The sequence below is a fragment of the Camelus bactrianus genome, chromosome 11, assembly GCF_048773025.1.
Source record: "Camelus bactrianus isolate YW-2024 breed Bactrian camel chromosome 11, ASM4877302v1, whole genome shotgun sequence".
NCBI classification, from domain to species: Eukaryota; Metazoa; Chordata; class Mammalia; order Artiodactyla; family Camelidae; genus Camelus; species Camelus bactrianus.
In genome coordinates, this window is record NC_133549.1 from 45,856,937 (window position 1) to 45,875,371 (window position 18,435).

Here is an 18,435-nt window from a genome sequence, read left to right on the forward strand (position 1 = left end):
CTAAAATCTAGATAAAATATATCTTTGAGACAACATGCAGCAAAGAATAGTAAACACTGACAGAAGGGAAACAAATGAGGTGAATCTTCTGATTGTCCCGCTTACTGCCTGGAGACAATTTTCAAGTGCACATAAAGGAGGGAGAACCCAAATAAAGCTCAACAGTCTCCCTGCGTCAGGGAGATAGTGTGCAGAACTCAGAGGAGCTAGCAAACCAGGGTCAAATTCCAGAGAGGAGAGAGCTGCACACAGAAGAACTGCTGAAGATCTGTAGTGGCATCCTCAGGTTGAGTACTGATCAGCTTGAGTGGAAGGAGAAAACCACGGCCATGAACAGAACAACGAGAAAGTAGATGAACAATCCCTGTGCTCACAAGGGATCAAGAACAGTTCACATTCCTGTCAGCCAAAATGGAAAGGCCTCTTAACTGAGCAAATCTTCCTACAATCTAGCAGACTATAAATAAATTATACAGTCTTAGGTGATAAATGCAATGGGGAGAACTGAGCAAGGTAAAAGGGATCAGAAGTGTGAGGCTGGAGGTGCCAGGTAACTAAGGTTGTCAGGGCAGGCCTCACTGAGAAAAATTTTAAGCCAAAGCTTGAAGATAATGATGAAGTAAGCCAGGCAGATAGCTATTGAGAGGAGGGTTCCAAGAAGAAAACAGCCAGTGCAAAAAGGCCCAAAAGGCAGGGAACACCCCCAGAACAAGGTCTGAAAGGTAATGGGGTTGAGAGAGGCAACCAGACTCTTACAGTCTTGTAGAGCATCAAGAGGACTTTGCCTTTGTCAGAAACAACATAAGCTGGAAGGCAGTAAAACATCATTAAAATACTGCATAGGGGAGGGAGGAAGCAATAAGAAAATAAATAAATTCTCTACCCAGGAGAAAACCTTTCAAAAATGAAGGTAAATGAAGACTTTTCCAGACATACAAAAGCTGAAAGAACCTACCACCAACAGAAAATGCAAACAAATCTTTAATTACAGAAAGGAGACCAGTAGCTATCCGGTGATGAAGACAGGATATGAGAAAAGACAGGAAGTGAGGGATGGAAGAGAATTAAAAAGGGGCAGAAATTTAGCCATAAGTAATCTTGCCATTTGTAAAAATATGGGCGGACCTTGAGGGTATTATGCTAAGTGAAATATGTCAGACAAGGGAAGTCAAATCTCACTCATATATGGAATCTTTAAAAAAAAAAAAAAAAGAGCTCATAGATTCAGAGAACAGATCTGTGGTTGGGGGCGGAAGTCAAAGGGTACAGATTTCCAGTTATAAACTAAAGTCATGAGGACATACTATTCAACATGGTGACCATATTTAATAATATTGTATTGCATATTTGAAAATTGCTAAGAGAGTAAAATCTTAGAAGTTCCCATCTTAAGAAAAAAAAATTTTTTTGAACTATGTGTGCTGACAATGGTAACTATACTTACTGTGGTGATCATTTTATAACTTATACAAATATTGAATCATATTGTACACATGAAACTAATATAGTGTTATGTGTCAATAATATCTCATTTAAAAGGGGGGACAGGAAGAATTTTTTGGAATTGATGGTTATGGTCATTATCCTGATTGTGGTGGCTTCATGGGTATACATTTTAAATATGTACAGTTTTATGTATATCAATTATACTTTAATAAAGCAATTCTTTAAAAGGGGACTGAGCAATGTAAAATTCACAATTCCTAGCATCCAAAAAATACCACTGGACAGGATGAAAATGAGTCAACAGGTGACTAGAAAAATAAACATTGATATATTCATACAGTGGAATGCTTCTCAGGAATAAAAATGATCTACTAAATAAACACACATAAGTGAGTCTCAAAATATGCTGAGCAAAAGAAGCGAGACACAAAAAGTGCTTATCATATGATTCCATTTATGTAATATTTTAGAAAATTAATCTATAGTGACAGAAATCAGTGGTTTTCCGGGGCTAGGTGTGAAGATCACTGAAAAGGGAACTTTTCAGAGTGATACAGAAATGTTCTTTACCTTGACTGTGTTGGTGGTTACACAGGTCAAAACTCATCCAACTCTAACCTTAAAATATGTGCATTTAATTGTATGTAATTTGTATGCCAATAAAGCTGTTTTATAAAAAATGTAAGCTATGTTAGCTGTAATCAATCACATACCTCTAATTGTTGCTGTTCCATTTTAGTCAATAAAAATTTGGAGTAGATATTGCTTTTTTCAAGCAAATGTTGAAGTCTACGATATCGAATGTCCATGGACTCTCTATCCCAAGACATGCGAGCCTATCCAAAGAGAAAGTTTCCAAAATTATTAAAGTTTTCTGACATACATTGATTTTTTTTGCATAAGGTATAACAAACATGGCTAAACAAATGCTCTTTAGGTTTAATATGTACCCTGTAATTAATGAAATTATTTTTACAATATTAAATTCATTTACTAAAAATTAAAAATGGTTTATCTTCCAAACAAAAAACTCAAATAGCTAAAAAAAAAATATGATTCTGGGGTTCAACAGGCAATCTGGTAAGATATAGCACGGATATCAAAATATTGAAATTTGAGAGTTAAAGGCACATTTTCAAAATATTTGAAATAAAAGTTAGAAAGTAAATATTTAAATCAAGTTAAATTTTAGTTTTAAAACAACCAAATGACTTCAGAAAAGAAAAACTTTATATACCAGTTTTATCTGAAAGAGCACTGGAATTAAAAGATAATTTCACTGGCTAGGGGCTAGAATATCTATTTTTAGAATTCAAAAACTATATTGTGAAAATATTTCAACATGTTAAACCTACTGATAATTTCTTAAAACCTTCTTTCCTCCTCAGTATTGTGCCTTGCCCTTACCTTCTAGCTTTCTTTTACTCTCATACTCTTCGCTTTATCTTTCACTTGTATACACCTTCCGTTTACAAACCTCTGCTTTCCATATTACTCACACATACTATTGATTTGTAACAGTATACAGTCTAGTAGCTGAGGAGGACCCCTCACTCAATTCATAAGAAAAGTTAAACATTTTAAAAGAACAATACCAGAGGGCACAACAGGGAAAACAAAAGCAACAAATAAACAGTATAGTTCAATAGTCAACAAACTTTTTGTAAAGGGGCAAAGGGCAAATATTTAAATATTTGAGCATGATACGGTTTGTACAGCCAGTTCTTAAATTTGCCTTCTTACATAGGAGCAGTTATATACAATACATAAACAAATAGGCAATGTGTTCCAATAAAACTTTATTTACATAAAGCACAGGCCAAATTCAGTTCATAATGTGCCAAGGCAACACTAATCTGAACTCAAAAGAAAAGCATTAAGTGGTCAAAGTGAGTCAAGTGAGAGTTGAATATATGCAAATCTTACTAACCAGCATTCTACTCCTGAGACTTAGAGTGTGTGAGTGTATTAATTTAGTGATTATGGCTTGACTCTGTAAATCAGACACCACTGTATAATGGATTTCCCAAATGTTATGTCATCTCACTAACTTTTCTTTCAAAATAAATTTATTTTCTATTACAAAAGCAGTGACAATTTAAAAGACACCTAAGAATAAATCTAATGTAAGTAATACATGCACATTATAGGAAAATTCAAATTCTTTTAAAAATTACCCATAATCTTACCCATGCAGATAATCTGCTCGTATCTCATAAAACTATTTTCAGTTCTTTTATGACAGCCTTTCTTTTACTATTACCAATATACTACTGTGATTACAATAGGCAGTTGAAATGCTACGGAAATGACAGGCCAGCAAGAAACAAGCACCACTCGGAGGGCTGGAGTACTCAGATTACGCCGGCAGGCTCAGAGGGGCTTCTGCTCCGAAGCTCTGAGCACCTCCAAGACGTGTACATGAGGTTTTACAGGGTTAATTACAAGCTTGGGGTATTTGGCTAATAGGCATGGAACAGCTTTAGCGGCATCATTATCACAAAAGTAGAGGCAGGGAGGCAGCAAACCAACATTTCAAGGCCAGATATGTTTCTCTGAAAATCTGGCTAGGTAGCAAAAAACATGAGCAGAGAATCAGCAAACCGACACTTATTAACTTAGTTTTACGAGTTAGCCCAGCAGAACTCAGGTCAGTAATCCGACACTTGTTACACTTAGATTTGCGAGTAGGCCCAGCCCGGCTTTTCCTTCACAAAATGAAATGGATATTATAAATGGGGAGATGAAATTATATAAGAGTTTATACAAATGAATTCTTAAATTTAACTTTAAAAAATATTTTTAGTTAAAATACTCTGTCCTTAATTTAGGTATTTCTGCTGCCTTAAATCTGTTCAGAATAAATAAGCATGCATTTTTAAAGTAATTAAAGCTTTATGGTGCAATCATGGAACAATATTTATAATATAATTAGAACATTATGCCAAGGGTTAACCTATAAACCCAGTCCTCTGTATTTCAAAATAATTTTGTAGCAAATATTCTCATGTGTCATTACTCCTTCTTGACTTATATTTTATTAGTTGTTATATTAAGGTAAATTGTAGCCCCATCTGTGGAAAGTACTTAAGTGCCTGGCAGGAAGCTTCTCTTGATGATGAGAGAGGATGTCAATGATCACCAAGAGCATAAATTCTCCACTGTCTACCCCATTACCTCTCCCAACACCAACCCCAGATTTTTTTTTTTTTTTGGCAGGGGGAGTTATACTTCAGTCTACACAATATGAACCATTTTCCTTTTCTCTCTCCAAGAAACATCACAACTCTTACGTCCCCCCTCCCCCACTAAACAGCCATCAAGGCTACTCTCAAGTCTTCTAGATTAACAATGACTTCTTTCAAAAGGAAATGCAGGTGAAAAGTCAAAGAAAATAACTGTAGCAAATGAATGTCAAAGTCACTCTCCAGGCTCTTCACAAAACTTCCTAAAGCAAAGTAAATGCTTTTCATTAAGAACTTAAGCTAGCTCTTCTTCTCTTAAGTACTTTTAAATATATGCCCATAAACACTGTATTCTCCCAAAATAAAAGGAATCTTTACTTTTGTAAAGTGAATTTTTTGGCTCCAAAGACAAAAAGTAATCAAATTCTTTCAATACCTATACATAAAAAGACCATGTAATAACAATGGACCACAATACTACTAGGTTTTTAGCAAATTACACCCTTGTGTTAGTAAGACTGAAAAGAAAGAGCTATACACTTTATTCATGGAAAGATTGAAAAATGGATTAAAAATTGCTTTTTAAAATTCTATGATGCATAAATTCTAAAGAAAGTCTAGTTATAACATACCTATCCCTCAACACTAATAATTGCAAAAAATTTTAGAGCTGATTACAAAATGCTTGTTCAAAAGCTTAAATATTTCACTCAGAGTAGAAGTTACTTTGACTCCTAGTGTAATCAGCAAATATTTATGGTACTATAAATTTTTAGGTTTTTTTTTAAAACGTGAAAATAATGTTTTTTCACTTGAACTAATACATTCTGGAAATGTGTTCTTATTATATCCCATGTCTTTCTTCAAATATTTTCTTACCTACCAACCTTCATGGGTTATAAAAGTGAAGTACATGACTCAAAATTAAGGCTTTATCACTCTTACAACCTCTGAAGTTGATTATACTCTGGACACTTGACCCAGGAATCATCCTTTACAATTCACCTTGTTACAATGCTAGCAAGTATTTTTTTTTAATATAATCATATATGTTATGTAATACATTATAAAGTATTCTTTTACCTTGGTTAGAAATTCAACATTCACCACTGCCTACTATTTGCAGGTGCACAGCCTACAAAACCAGAACAGTCAAGTGATGTGCCCCCAAGAAACAAAATGAGAAAGGATCAAGTAATTAATAGTAATACTGTGTAACAAAATAATATCAGAATTCACAGAGTATAGTAAAGGTGGTTCAAGGTTGACCTCTCAAGTCCCTTAATAAGTGTTAAAATATTACCTTAATGTCTTATGGTCAACTACAGATGATCAGTAACAACAGAACTAGCATTTACTGGAGTCAAAGTTTAGCAAAGTGGTTAAAAAGTGAATTCTGGAACCACATGGCCTACATTAACATCTGTGTTCTGCCATTTACTAGCAGTGGGACCCCAAGCAACCTCTAGGTATCTGCTTCCTCATCTGTAAAATGAAAGGAAAATTGAACCTACTTTACAGAATACTTTAATAAAAGTAATACTAGTAAGTTTAATAATAATAATAATAATGAGTTTAATAATAGTATCTACTTTATAGAATAATAGTATCTACTTTATAGAATAGTTGAGGATTCCATGAGTAAATACATGCATGGTATTCAGAACAATGATTGACTCACAATAAATGATCATGAGGTATTAACAATGGTAACAAAACCATTACTGTTGATAAAAAATAGCAGGGAACCAACTAATTCATTATGTCTTTGGAGTGTACTATTTCCCAATTTAAGTAGTTTTGTAATTACATGGAGTTAATTCAGTATCAATGTCCTTAGAAGTATAGGGTTAAGGACAAGAACTCTGGAGACAGCCAAATTTGAGTTCATTAATGTGTGACACCCCCCCCCACCTCATTGCCTCAGTTTCGTCATAAGTGTAGATATCAAAATTACCTTAGGTATAACCATAGTATTGGTTGGGCTAAATAAATTATTACAAGAAAATTACTTAGTAGGCAGTACGTAAGAGCTGACAGGTATCATTCTTCTTGCACGAGCAATAATTAAGCAAGCCGTAAGATGAGACATTATTACTGGAGTAAAACAAACTTAAAAATTAAATTTAAGAGGTCAAATACTGGTTTTAGTAATCTACAAAAGACTGTACAAGAAAACTACAAGTAAAATAACTTTTCATTGAAAAAGTACTTCACATTTTAACCTAAAGGATCTTACTTAGCAATTGCCCACGAAACGGAAAAGAAAGCAAAAAGCAAGGTGGAAATACCGCACTGAAAGAATTCAAAACGTATTCACTACCGACCTTGGAAGAATTATAAGCGCTAAACAAGCCATGCTCACTTAAGAGAGATGAAGCCAGTTAAAAGACCAAGACTATCTCATAGAAGCATCTTTCAAAGCTCGTGCAAAGGTTTCTCAAAGATAGCATCGGGAAAGATACAAATAAATACCGAAGCCCCTTATAAAGCTCATTAAAAAAAAAAAAAAAACCAGACTAGTAAACTGAAGAACAAGACCACGCCTCCAAGGAAGCTCCAGGTTACTACTTCACGAGGATGAACTTGACTGCTAAATTACCTTTTCTAGCATCTTCCGCTCTTTCTCCAGCCCAGCAGCCTCAAGCTGTTCTTCCTCTTCTAGCATGGCTGGGGTAATCACGGCCGTCTTCGACTGTTCAACCATATCTGGAGCGAGGGACCCTGTGGAGGGGACGAGGCTTTTAAACTGCAGTTTTAAAAAGTGACCAAGTACCCGCTCCCGAATTTAAATAACCTTCCTCCCCTTCCCAGATGTACTTAAGATAGAAGTTGAAGCCCCACGGGGAAGCCAGCATCCTAGACATTTTAGGTTACTTCACAATGTCAACAAGTTGCCCGGACCCCAGTTTACATATGGGGGTGTTCGGGAAAATGCGGCTCCCCTGCGTAAAAGCTCCTATATCACGCACGTATGTGCAATTCCCGGTGTCCTCCAATCACTCCCCACAGAGTGGGTAACCCTACTCTCCTCCTCAGTCTCTGCTCGGGGTCGGCTGTCCCGGCAAAACTCGGCTGCAGTCTCCATGCTGCCCGCCACCCCCCTTCACCCCGGGTGCCGCCGCCCGGAGGCAGGTTCTTCCCACTCACCGCCGCTACTCGCGGGCCGCTGCGCTGGCATGGCTGGACACACACTCCGGAGCCGTGTACCCTCCTCTCAGTCCCTCAACACCACCCGCTAATTCCTCACAGCCGCTGCCGGTCCCAGTCTCCCGGCCAAGTGAGCGGCCACAGAAAAACGCGCGCTTCTCCTTCGCGGGAAAACGCCGTCATCTCGCGATACTTCGTGCTCCCTACCACGCCCCCGAGCCTGGGAGGCGCGAGATTTGGTGAAGTTCGGTTTCCGTCGGAACCCACTTGAGCGACGGTGAGCTTTTGTGTCGACCTCGGTCTTGGGAAAACTGGGTTCTGTTGAAGAAGTCAGCTTTTAACTGGCTCTGTGATACCGAACGAGCCTGACTACCGCGGAGGGTTCAGTTTCCTTATGTAATTGGTGATGATGCCGAGCTAGTGCAGTAGCGCTCGTAACAGTTTGTAAGGCACCTTCACACTCTGGCTGATGTGATTAAATCCTGACAACCGATGATCCTCTAGGTAGGAAAGATGTACGAGTATCGAGGTGTAGACGTCAGAAACAAATATTGCCAAACTTGCCCGCCACCTGCAGTTCACATTTTGAGTGGAAATGACCCAGAAGAAAGGATATTTGTAGGCAGGGTGGTAGAGAGAAAAATGAGATTATGGTAGAGTTCAAAAAAGTTGTTTCAAGATAAGGGAGAATTGAGTGCAGTGATAAACCAAGCGGAGTGGCCAGTAGAAAAGACAAAGTTCAGGAATTCAATAGACCAGTAATTAGAGTGCCTAAAGGAAGGAGCTGGGCTTTTCTTGTCTCTGGTTTTCACTTCAGCCTTCAATCCCACTCTTTATTGCCAGCAGTCCCCTTTAACAAGTTCTTGTATCACCACCCCTACTCCTACCCCCGCACCTTCAGGATTTATTCTATACCAGCCATGTAACCACGTGATTCCTTCATTTCTGACTCCAACAACTTTAATAATTGTATTTGTACAAAGTTTAAGGGTTTACAATGCACATTCCTCATAACCATCTTCGGCAACCTCATAACACTGAGATTAGCAGAGCAAATTGTTTTTATTCCTACATTACAGGTGATAAAACTGATGCTCACAGAGGATAAATTGACTTGCCCAGAGCCTGCAGTCACTTTGTGGTAAAACAGTAGCCAAACTCAGGTCTTTTGAAAACTAATTCAGTATTAAGGTAAACTATAATTTCCACTAATAATTACTCTTAAATCCTACCTCTTTCTAATTAACCACCATAGCTATCAGTCTCTCATTACTAAAATTTTTGACCTTCATCATACTAACTCCAAAATTTCTTTCCCCTTGACTTTATAGGATTTTCCCCTAATGTACTGAAAATCTTTTTGTCTTCTTTTGAACTCAGTGGTGCCCCATGTCTCAAAATCTTTCATCTGTTGCTTTTCTCTGTATACTTTTTTCCTTGTAGCATTTGCTCTACAGATTTCAATGATCAGCTCAGGGCCAACAATTGCTTCCCTTCTAATTCCTCAGAGACTGAATGGGGAAGATTTGTCCAAAAACACATGGGATGGAATTCCAGGCAATTTCATCTGCTTCTCAAAGGTCAGAAATCTCATCTAACATGTGACCCCACGCTTAACACAAGTTGCACTGATGCATCTCCTGACACGTTTACCACCGTGCAGCCTCAGAGTGGCTGTGAAAAGTTTCATTCTTTCACTTTTATGTAAGGGTCTACATTTAAATGTCTCCTGGGTACCTGGGACTTTTTTAGGTGCTATGCAGCAATGAACCAGACAGACAAGATCCCTGTTGATAATGGAATTTACATTCCAGGAGTTGAGGCAAATAAGTGTGTGTGAGAAGTACTCTGCAAAATATTAGAATAGAGTGACGTGAGAATAACTGCATAGGCAGACTGAGTAATCAGGTGTCTGAGAAAATGACAGACATTTAAGCTGAGAACCAAATGTCAAGCAGCAAACAGCCCAGGGGAAGAGTGGTCCAAACAGAAGCTACAGCCAGTAGCTAGTGCCCAAAAAGACAAGACATTGTTCCTGACCTCAGAGTTTACACTGTACTGGAAACAACAGACACCTATATAGAATAATTGTCTGCTAGTGATAAGTAATAGATGACAATAAAGAAATATGAAGTAGAGTAAGGTCATGAGAATGGTAGAGGATGGATAGTTAGAGAAAGCCCAACTCTGAGCAAGTGACATTAAGCAAAGACCTAAATGAAAAGAAAATACAAGGCATACAAAGAGTTAGGCAAAGAACATTTCTGAAGGAAAAGCAAAAGCCCTTAGGTAGACAGAAAATTGGGAGATTTGAGCAGTTAGGTCCACAGTGAAGTTAATAAGGTTGAGTGGCAGTTGAAATTGTAGAGATAGGTGAAGACCAGAATATATAGGACCTTGTAGAGCAGGGTAAAGAATTTGGATTTTTATAATGAGGAATTTCACTAGAGGGTCTTGAACAAGGAATGATAGGATTTGATTCACACTTTTGAAAGATCATAAAACATGTAGTCTAAATAAAATTTTGATGAGAATTTAAATACCCTTCCAAAGGCTCACATAAGTGGCTTTAAAAATCAAATCATAAGAAATATTTACAACTAAGTAATGACAAATTACCTTATTGCAATACTATTTAAAAATCACTTTGTGTAATTTAAGAATTTAAAAAACCCTACTGATACAGGAAAAATGGGGTACAAAAGGATAGTTGTGTCCCAGGTCTTGGGCAAATCCCTGGGACCCGTCCCACCAAGTGAGGATCCTTGGCTTCAGACAGAGAAGAATCCAAGAGCGAGCCATAGCTGGGTAAAGTAGATTTATTCAGAGATGCACACTCCATAGGAAGAGTGTAGGCCATCTCAGAAGGCCAGAGAGGCCATGAGGTGTGGGGCGAGTGTTTAAAGTAAAAGTAGATACTTACTGCATAGTACAGGTAGTTTCCGAAGGGAAGAGAGAGCGACCACGAGGTGAGGGGTTGTTAGTATTTATGGGCAGGTAGTTTCATATGCTTACAAGTGGGAGGACAGTTCCAACTACTTTGGGGAAGGAGCTGGGATTCCCAGGAATTAGGCCATCACCCACTTATTGACCTTTTATGGCCAGCCTCGGAACTGGCGCCTGTGGGTGTGTCACTGACCATGCTAATATATTACGATAAACGTATAATGAGACTCAAGATCTACTGAGTCAAATCTCCCACCATCTTGGGCCTCAAGGTCTACTGAGAGTTCAATTTCAATTGCCGTGTCATTCCTTTAATGGCTGTGCCCTGCCCTCTTCCCTCCTGTCTGATCAAACCCTTTCCAATTCATCTTTTCACCTTAAAAGTCCAAACACAGGCATTCAAAGCCTTTTACAATCTACCAAATCTGTTTTTTCCTTTTTTGTTGTTGTTGTTTGTTTTTTGTGAGGGGAGAGGTAATTAGGTTTATTTATTTATTTTCAATACCCAGGACCTTGTGCATGTTAATAAGCATATACTCTACCACTGAGCCATAACCCTTCCCCATCTATCAATGTTTTAATCAAGTTAGTACTTCCCTTTCAAAGTTTAAGAATATAGATGCTAAAATTAAAAGACCTAGGATTTATGTGATAATCAAAATACATCATGTACTTACAGTATTATCAATATTGTTTAGAACAAGAAAATTTGAGCCTTCACTTTATGCTTTTATAATACCATTGTGTACATGTAGTCCTAAACCTAACGACGAAAAATGAAAACATATATACCCCATTGTTGTCAATTTTATATACTTCTTCACATCTGTATTAGTTTATCATTTACATTTTATTATAACAATGATTTTCCAAATATATTGCAATAGTACAAGTCATTTTGAGACAGGAAGGAAGGGGGCAGGGCACAGCCATTCAAGGAATGACACAGCAATTAACACCAAAATGGTAGACAATTCAACTCCCAGTAGACCTTGAGCTCAAGATAGCAGGAGATTTGGCTTCTTGTAGACCTTGAGGTTCAGTATACACTTATTGTAATATTTTAGCATGGTGAATGACACTTCCACAGGTACCATGACCCTTCCAAGGCTAACCATAAAAGGTCAAAAAGTGGGCAGTGGCCCAATTCCTGAAGGGAATCTCAGCCCCTTACCCAAAGTAGTTCGAATAATCCTCCCACTTGTAAACACATGAAGCTATTGAGCCCATAAAAACTAACAACCCCCACACCTCGTGGCCACTCTCCCTTCTGAGTAAGACGGTCTGCACTTTGTCTATGGAGAGTGTATCTACTTTTACAGCACCCAGCCCTGACACTTCGTGGCCTTTCTCTTGCCTTCTGAAATAGCCTGCACTCTATGGGGTATGTATCTCTTTAAATCTACGTTTACTCAACTGTGTCTTTCCTGCGTGAAGCCAAGGATCCACACTTGGCTGGGCATGTCCCAGGGACTCAACAGAGACCGGAAACACAGCCATCCTCTCACTCCATATTCATTTTTCCTGCATCAGTTTTACCTTAAATAAGGAAAGTACTGTTTACTTAAATGTTCAACAAATGAAACACTTTTGCAATGCAATTTTTTTAAAGTCAAATTTCCTTCTTGGAGTATTTCAGAAAATAAACCCATGAAATGCACAAAATAGAGCCTTATTAGTTGGAACTGAGAGAAAAATCAATATAAATGGTAGAATGTTTAGAAAGAAATGCAATTTTGCTAAGTTCCCATGCCTTGTAACTTTATGCAGCCTATCAAAATACTAAGGGGCAGTGCTTGGTACATAATCAGGGTTTACCAAGTGTTCCTGCATTTATTTAAAATACCAAGGAGCTCACTTCTATTGCAATTGCACTGTTAGTAAGCAAACTTTTTAAAGGGCAAGGCTTTCTCCTTTCTCTGAAGTGGCTAATTTCCCTGAAATTTAAAAAAAAAAATTTAAATCTTTTAAAAAATGATATAATTTTCATTTTTACATGTTGTGTAGCAGACTAGTACAAATTAATGATTTTACTACTATAAAAAAGCAAAATTTGCCACCCCAAAATGTGTCTCTTTGGCATGAGGATTAATTTAGGCTAATAATTTTTAAGAAACAGAAGACGCAAGAAGTTTTTCTTGTTTCTTCCCCCTAAAACTTCCTAAAAGAATTTTTATAGAGGGCCTGTTCTGGAATAGAACTAAGAATATGGACTAGGTGAGGTGGGGGAAATTAGGCAGAGCCTAGAAATCAGAGTCCATTCTGTGTCCCACCCTCTCTGCAAGGCCCGGCAAACATTTGTTTACCGAACATGTGCTCTGCATCTCCACATGAATTGCCTTACTCTGCCTTTGATGTCTCAAACCTTACCTCCAACATCTTTTGTTTCAGCTGAAGATGGTATTTAAGGTGAGGGTTTCAGTTATTTTGTTGAGTTACTCAGTTTTCCTGAGTCTCTCCCATGTATACATGTTATTAAACTTTTGCTTTCTCCTGTTAATGTGTTATATCTGTTAACGTGTTTCATGTTAATTTAATTATTTGGGGGGGGGTGGTAATTAGATTTGTTTGTTTGTTTGTTTATAATGGAGGTACTGGGGATTGAACCCAGGACCCTGTGCAGGCACTCTACCACTGAGCTATACCTTCCCCCTTCAGTTTAACTCTTAAACCTGCCAGAAGAACAAAAGATACAGGAAAATTTCTTTCTCCCTGACATGACATTTGGGAATTCATATTTTGGACACTGCTTTCACAAAATCAAAATAATATGAATTGAACAGAAAAATAACTTCTCACCAGAGGTAAGAACTTTGTTTTCTGACAAGATATATGTCAACTATCATGGCAAATTAAATTCTGATTTTCCATTGCTACCTCTCTTTTTTTTTTTTTTGCCTCTTTTTTATCAGCCAGTCTCTGCTGTCTGAATATACCTGTGGAATACAAAATAATTTTACCTTATCCAAACAAAAATAGGAAATGAAAAATCACAATAAACCATATGGCATTTTAAAGTAAGACAAATTATTCCATGATTATATGCTTTAGTATCATACCCTCCAACAGTGTAAATTTTAAAAAGTTGACAATTCTAGATAAAAATAGCATTAGTTCCTAAGCTACAATGAAAGCTGTTATTCTGAAATCAGAGGCTTTGAAAATCTCAATGCTCTTTCACAAATGCTACCTAACTTCTGTAGAGTCAAAAAATATACTCAAGCTGGTAACATTATATGAAGGTCATCAGTGTGAAAAGAATCAGCAAAACTATGACTATGTTCTATGACTTTAGAAAACTATGCTAATTACTGGAATTTTCCAGTAGCATTTAAATGATACAATGTAGACCTGGGCTAAAAGGACAATGAAGTGAGAAATATTAAGTATACAAGCAAATGAAACACCATTATTAAATTTCACATTATCTTGAGGATTTTAGGAAAATGTTAGTTTTTAATTGAAAATATACTTTAACCAAAAAAAAAAAAAAAAAAAAAGAATAGCCCCATGTTTCCTGTATAGGAGCTTCAAGGGAAGATATAGTACTATATTTTAGCTGCCAGTTCTGTCAGTCTCAAGAGGCTAAAGGCCTTGTGCATCCCCAAGAAAAGTTCATTCCTTTTTATCTCCATATGTAGTTAAATATCCCCAAAGAATTTAAGACTCATTTCAAGTAATTACTCTGCTTGCAAGTTTTATTTACACAGTAATTGTTAATAGTGGTTTTTAGTGAATTCGTTGTATTTACATTTTATATACACATTTATACTTGAAAGGTAAAGAAACTGTACAAGTTTAAAAAAATGAGAAAAAGAAATACAGTAACTGAGGTCCAACTCAGGAAACAAATACATAAAAGTAAGATTAAATTTAGGCAGGTAATATAACCTCAATGAGATTACTGCCAGGGGTTACATTCCTCTATCAGAGCCACCAATACCAAGGAAGTAGTTACCAGAGTTCAAATGTCATTCTAAAACCTATTAAGACCCTGGGTACTCCCTCAATATTTTACTACACTACTAGTTTCCACTAAGCAAGCTCCTATGATAGGAGTTAACTTCTGAAGGTTCCATTAGTGGTCCCTAGGCTAGAATGACCCATGGGGTAAAAAAATATGGGTACCATCTGGTCCCATACTCTAAAGAGGCAGTCACTACACTAACAAGGTTCTCAGGCTTGTTAGTTTGAAGACTATATACCACTAACAGAAATAGTGTGCTTAAGTGTTGTTTCAAACCACACTGCAACATAAAAGCACACTGTAAGTCTAATTATTACCAAATAGCATGTTATATAGATATCACTCATAATATTCAAGTGATTTATTTTAGGTTCAAGGATTAAACATATTATAATAAATTCAATGTCAATTTACCAATAACTAATCATTCCTTTATCTATTATACCATCAAAGTTAGACTCATTAGAAAAAAATTATCTTTTTCTTTAACTCTTATTTCCATTGATTAGAAAAATTATACACAGTGTTTTACAAGTCATGGACTTGGCTACATATTAAGATTTCAAATTTCAAGTTGAAATCAACAAATTTTGTTTCTACATACAGTGAAGGAATTTTAACTAACAAAGCTGAAGTTTTGCCAAGTACCATGCTATTTAAGAACTCTCAGAATTCATCACTTTTTACTCCTACCAGTGAAAAACCTCATTTATATTTATGGACTTACTCCCCAAAACAGTCTTCAGTCCATTAAAGTGCAAAGAACTTTCTTTCTACCAGTTAGCTTTCTTAAATTACTAGATGAACAATTTCTTAAACTAAAAACAGGCTAAAATTTTTTTGAGTGATAGAAACTCTGTAAGGAAAAGAAACAACTTCCCTTCAAAAACTAGACTTGATACTGTGGAAAACACCTAAACAAATGCTAAACAATCTCCCATCAATATTTCCAGTTCCCAGATAACCCTAATTTCCCCCAACCTGTGAGTGAAGATAAACAACTTCAGTGACTTAACTAATTTACAATAAAGTTGCTCATTCTTGGTCTATAACATTTTCAAAGGTTCGGAACTGAAGATAACACCTGTACTAAGGTATTTATTTCAAATAGTATTTTGGAAGTTAAAGTAATATTTAACTCTCCTGTTCTGACCACCAAAGTGCCTTTATGCTAATTGTTAAAAAAGAAAAATTTTTTAAATTTAAACTATCTCCAAAGCTGTTAAAAAATTTTATTGCATTAAACTGTTCACTCCAAATTATGGAGTATGAACTAGCCATTTAAACTTTTTCCTTTGTAAAATGGCTCTCCCTACAAAATACCGTTGTTTTTTTTTTAATACTGTCAATAGGTTACTCATTTATTTCAGCCATGGAATTCAAAATCAGCAGTTTTCCATGTCTTGCTTCTTTCAGCTTTCTTCAACATTTTCTTCCATGCTTTTTACATAGGAAACAAAAAACTTTTATAAAAAAAATTTTCTCTATTTCAACTAGTCTGTTAATTTTGAAGATTAGCTTTTCAGAGCAGGACTATTATTCTTTTCTCCTTCTTTAATATCCTTCATTACAGATGCAAAGACCTGGAAATTATATAAAGTAAACATTAATCCTAAAAAAACTACCATGCCGATTAAAGAGATTTAAATAACTGTAGTTTATTAACATGAAAAAGCTTTAGTATACTTAACTCTGCCCCCTTAAAAACTGCCATTCTCAAATCCTCATTTGTTTCAACCCAACTTTATGGCATATAGTTAGATCCTAGTTTTCATCATTTGCCAAACATTCTAAAATTAATATTAGGTAACAAAATATTTTCTGGACCAATATTCTTATATTTTCATTTGGATAAGCAATAAAACTGTGAGCTTATAATGCCTACTGTCTATCATTCATGGAGCAAGTTTTAACACTACTTTTATGTAATTTAACTTTAGACTGCCAATGCATTTGCTTCCCTAACAAGGCTAAGCATCTAAAAAGTCAGGATCATATATTATGTTCTTTCTGTCGCAAACCCTTAGTGCACATCAGGTGTTTCACACAATTGCTGTCTACTTGAAATACCAAGGTAATTACATAATTGCCCTGGCAAATACATGACTATTGTAGGCTGCACTTCACTAAACTCATGTATCTGGATTTACATAAAAATAAAACCATAGAATAGGTGAAAGAGAAGCAATCCATTTTTTTTGAAAGTGAAATTTTTTAAAGTTCTCTTTTTAATTTAGCACTAACATTTGAGAAATACATACTTTTTTTTTTAACAAGTAAACTGTTTTAACACATCAATTACAAGTAGGAAAATGTCACTCTACCTGAGTCCATTTTTTGGTGCTATTCTGCATCTGAATGGCTGCAATACAGCTGAATAGCTTTTCTGATGTGATATCTTCCGGCAATTTAGTTAGAAACTGTGCTATATGAATAAAGTCCATCTGTAGGAGAATATCTTCATATAATCGGAGGATTCCTAATCCAGTCCTAAATAAAAATTCCTCCCCATCTCTGCAAAATACATCCCAGACTCGACAGGCCAGATCAAGTGGTAGTGATTTGCTATACAGTGTGAAGATCCTAAAATTAGGGGAAAAAAATAGTCATTCAGATTTTTCATTCACTTACTCGTTTACTCATTAAGCATCTCTATGTAAAAAGAACAGTGCTTAAGTAGAGATAAAAAGGCAAATAAGATATGGCTCCTTCCCTCAAAGAACCTCAGTCATGGGAAATTAAGTAATAAATAACAAAAGCCGGTGAATTTATAACCTTAAAGTAGAGATATGGTCCAGTACGAACCAGAGTGGCAGAATAACCTCATGGTTAAGGGTATGGGTGCTGAAACCAGAATACCTGAGTTTGAATCTTAGATTTGCAATTGATTGGTTGTGTTACCTTGAGTAACATAATTATCCCTGCTGTGCCCCAGTTTCCTCATTAGTAAACAAGATAATAAAACTACCTTTCAGGGTTGTTTTGAAAATTAAAGGAGCTAATAAATGTAAAGTGTTTAGAACAGTGCCTGGCACATAAGAAACGCTCAATAAAAGTTACTTATTATTGTATGAGGAACCCAAGTATTATCTTTTAGTAACTTAAATACAAAACCATAAAGTCTGACTTCTCTCTTTTCTCTTTCCACAAGCATCCACTGCTTTATTTTCCCTTCACTGAACTTTACTTACTACTTCTTTTGGAGCATGTATACCCTCCAACAGAATCACCAAAATGGTTTTTCCCATCCTTTCTGACAATGTCTGATCATATAAGTCTTTATCCAGTAGTACTTCAGGGTGGCATTCTGGCTGGAAAAGTAGGGAGAGTAGGTGCTAGAGAACTTCTCTTGAAGTTACCTTGACAAAGAAGGTACATATTTTTTAAACAAACTGTGTGTATATCTGAGGTAGTGCTGATGAAACGTGAGCAAAGGAACTAAAGGCTCTCCTGCCAAAAAAAGAAAAATATACCCTGTAGTACTGCCTCTTATTTATTCCTCTTTTTTTCTTGCATCGATTCTGGGATTTGTATGTTATAAGCTTAACAAGGCAGTGAAACAAATTCACATCTACTTCTTAAATTATAAACCCATATTTGACTACATAACAAAAAGCACACATACTCTTGGTAGCACAGAGAATGCTAACTCACTGTTCAAAAAGAGACAGGGTACCAGTAGTGCCTAGGCAGTTTCTATTATACAGTACTCACTTGGTATTAATTCCATTCTGCAAACTT

At 36.3% G+C, this 18,435-nt stretch overlaps 2 protein-coding genes across 5 annotated transcripts in view; both read right to left on the reverse strand.

Moving 5' to 3' along the window:
* HELLS (helicase, lymphoid specific) overlaps window positions 1-7,975 on the reverse strand; it is a 36,427-nt gene extending 28,452 nt beyond the window's left edge. The window contains exons 1-3 of the mRNA XM_010971193.3: window positions 7,782-7,975; window positions 7,234-7,355; window positions 2,160-2,282 (exon numbers count right to left, since the gene is read on the reverse strand). Coding sequence (XP_010969495.2) covers window positions 2,160-2,282; window positions 7,234-7,355; window positions 7,782-7,812 — 276 coding nt within the window. The 5' untranslated portion in view covers window positions 7,813-7,975. The remainder of the gene's footprint in view (window positions 1-2,159; window positions 2,283-7,233; window positions 7,356-7,781) is intronic.
* A 6,432-nt stretch (window positions 7,976-14,407) lies between these two features.
* TBC1D12 (TBC1 domain family member 12) overlaps window positions 14,408-18,435 on the reverse strand; it is a 74,495-nt gene continuing 70,467 nt past the window's right edge. For 3 of the 4 annotated variants that reach the window (XM_074373920.1, XM_074373923.1, XM_074373922.1), the window contains 2 exons: window positions 17,019-17,277; window positions 14,408-16,277 (listed from right to left, as the gene is read on the reverse strand). In XM_074373920.1, coding sequence (XP_074230021.1) covers window positions 16,209-16,277; window positions 17,019-17,277 — 328 coding nt within the window. In that variant the 3' untranslated portion in view covers window positions 14,408-16,208. Of the gene's footprint in view, window positions 16,278-17,018; window positions 17,278-17,885; window positions 18,006-18,435 lie in introns of those variants that run through there. The other variant, XM_074373921.1, reaches the window with a different exon arrangement.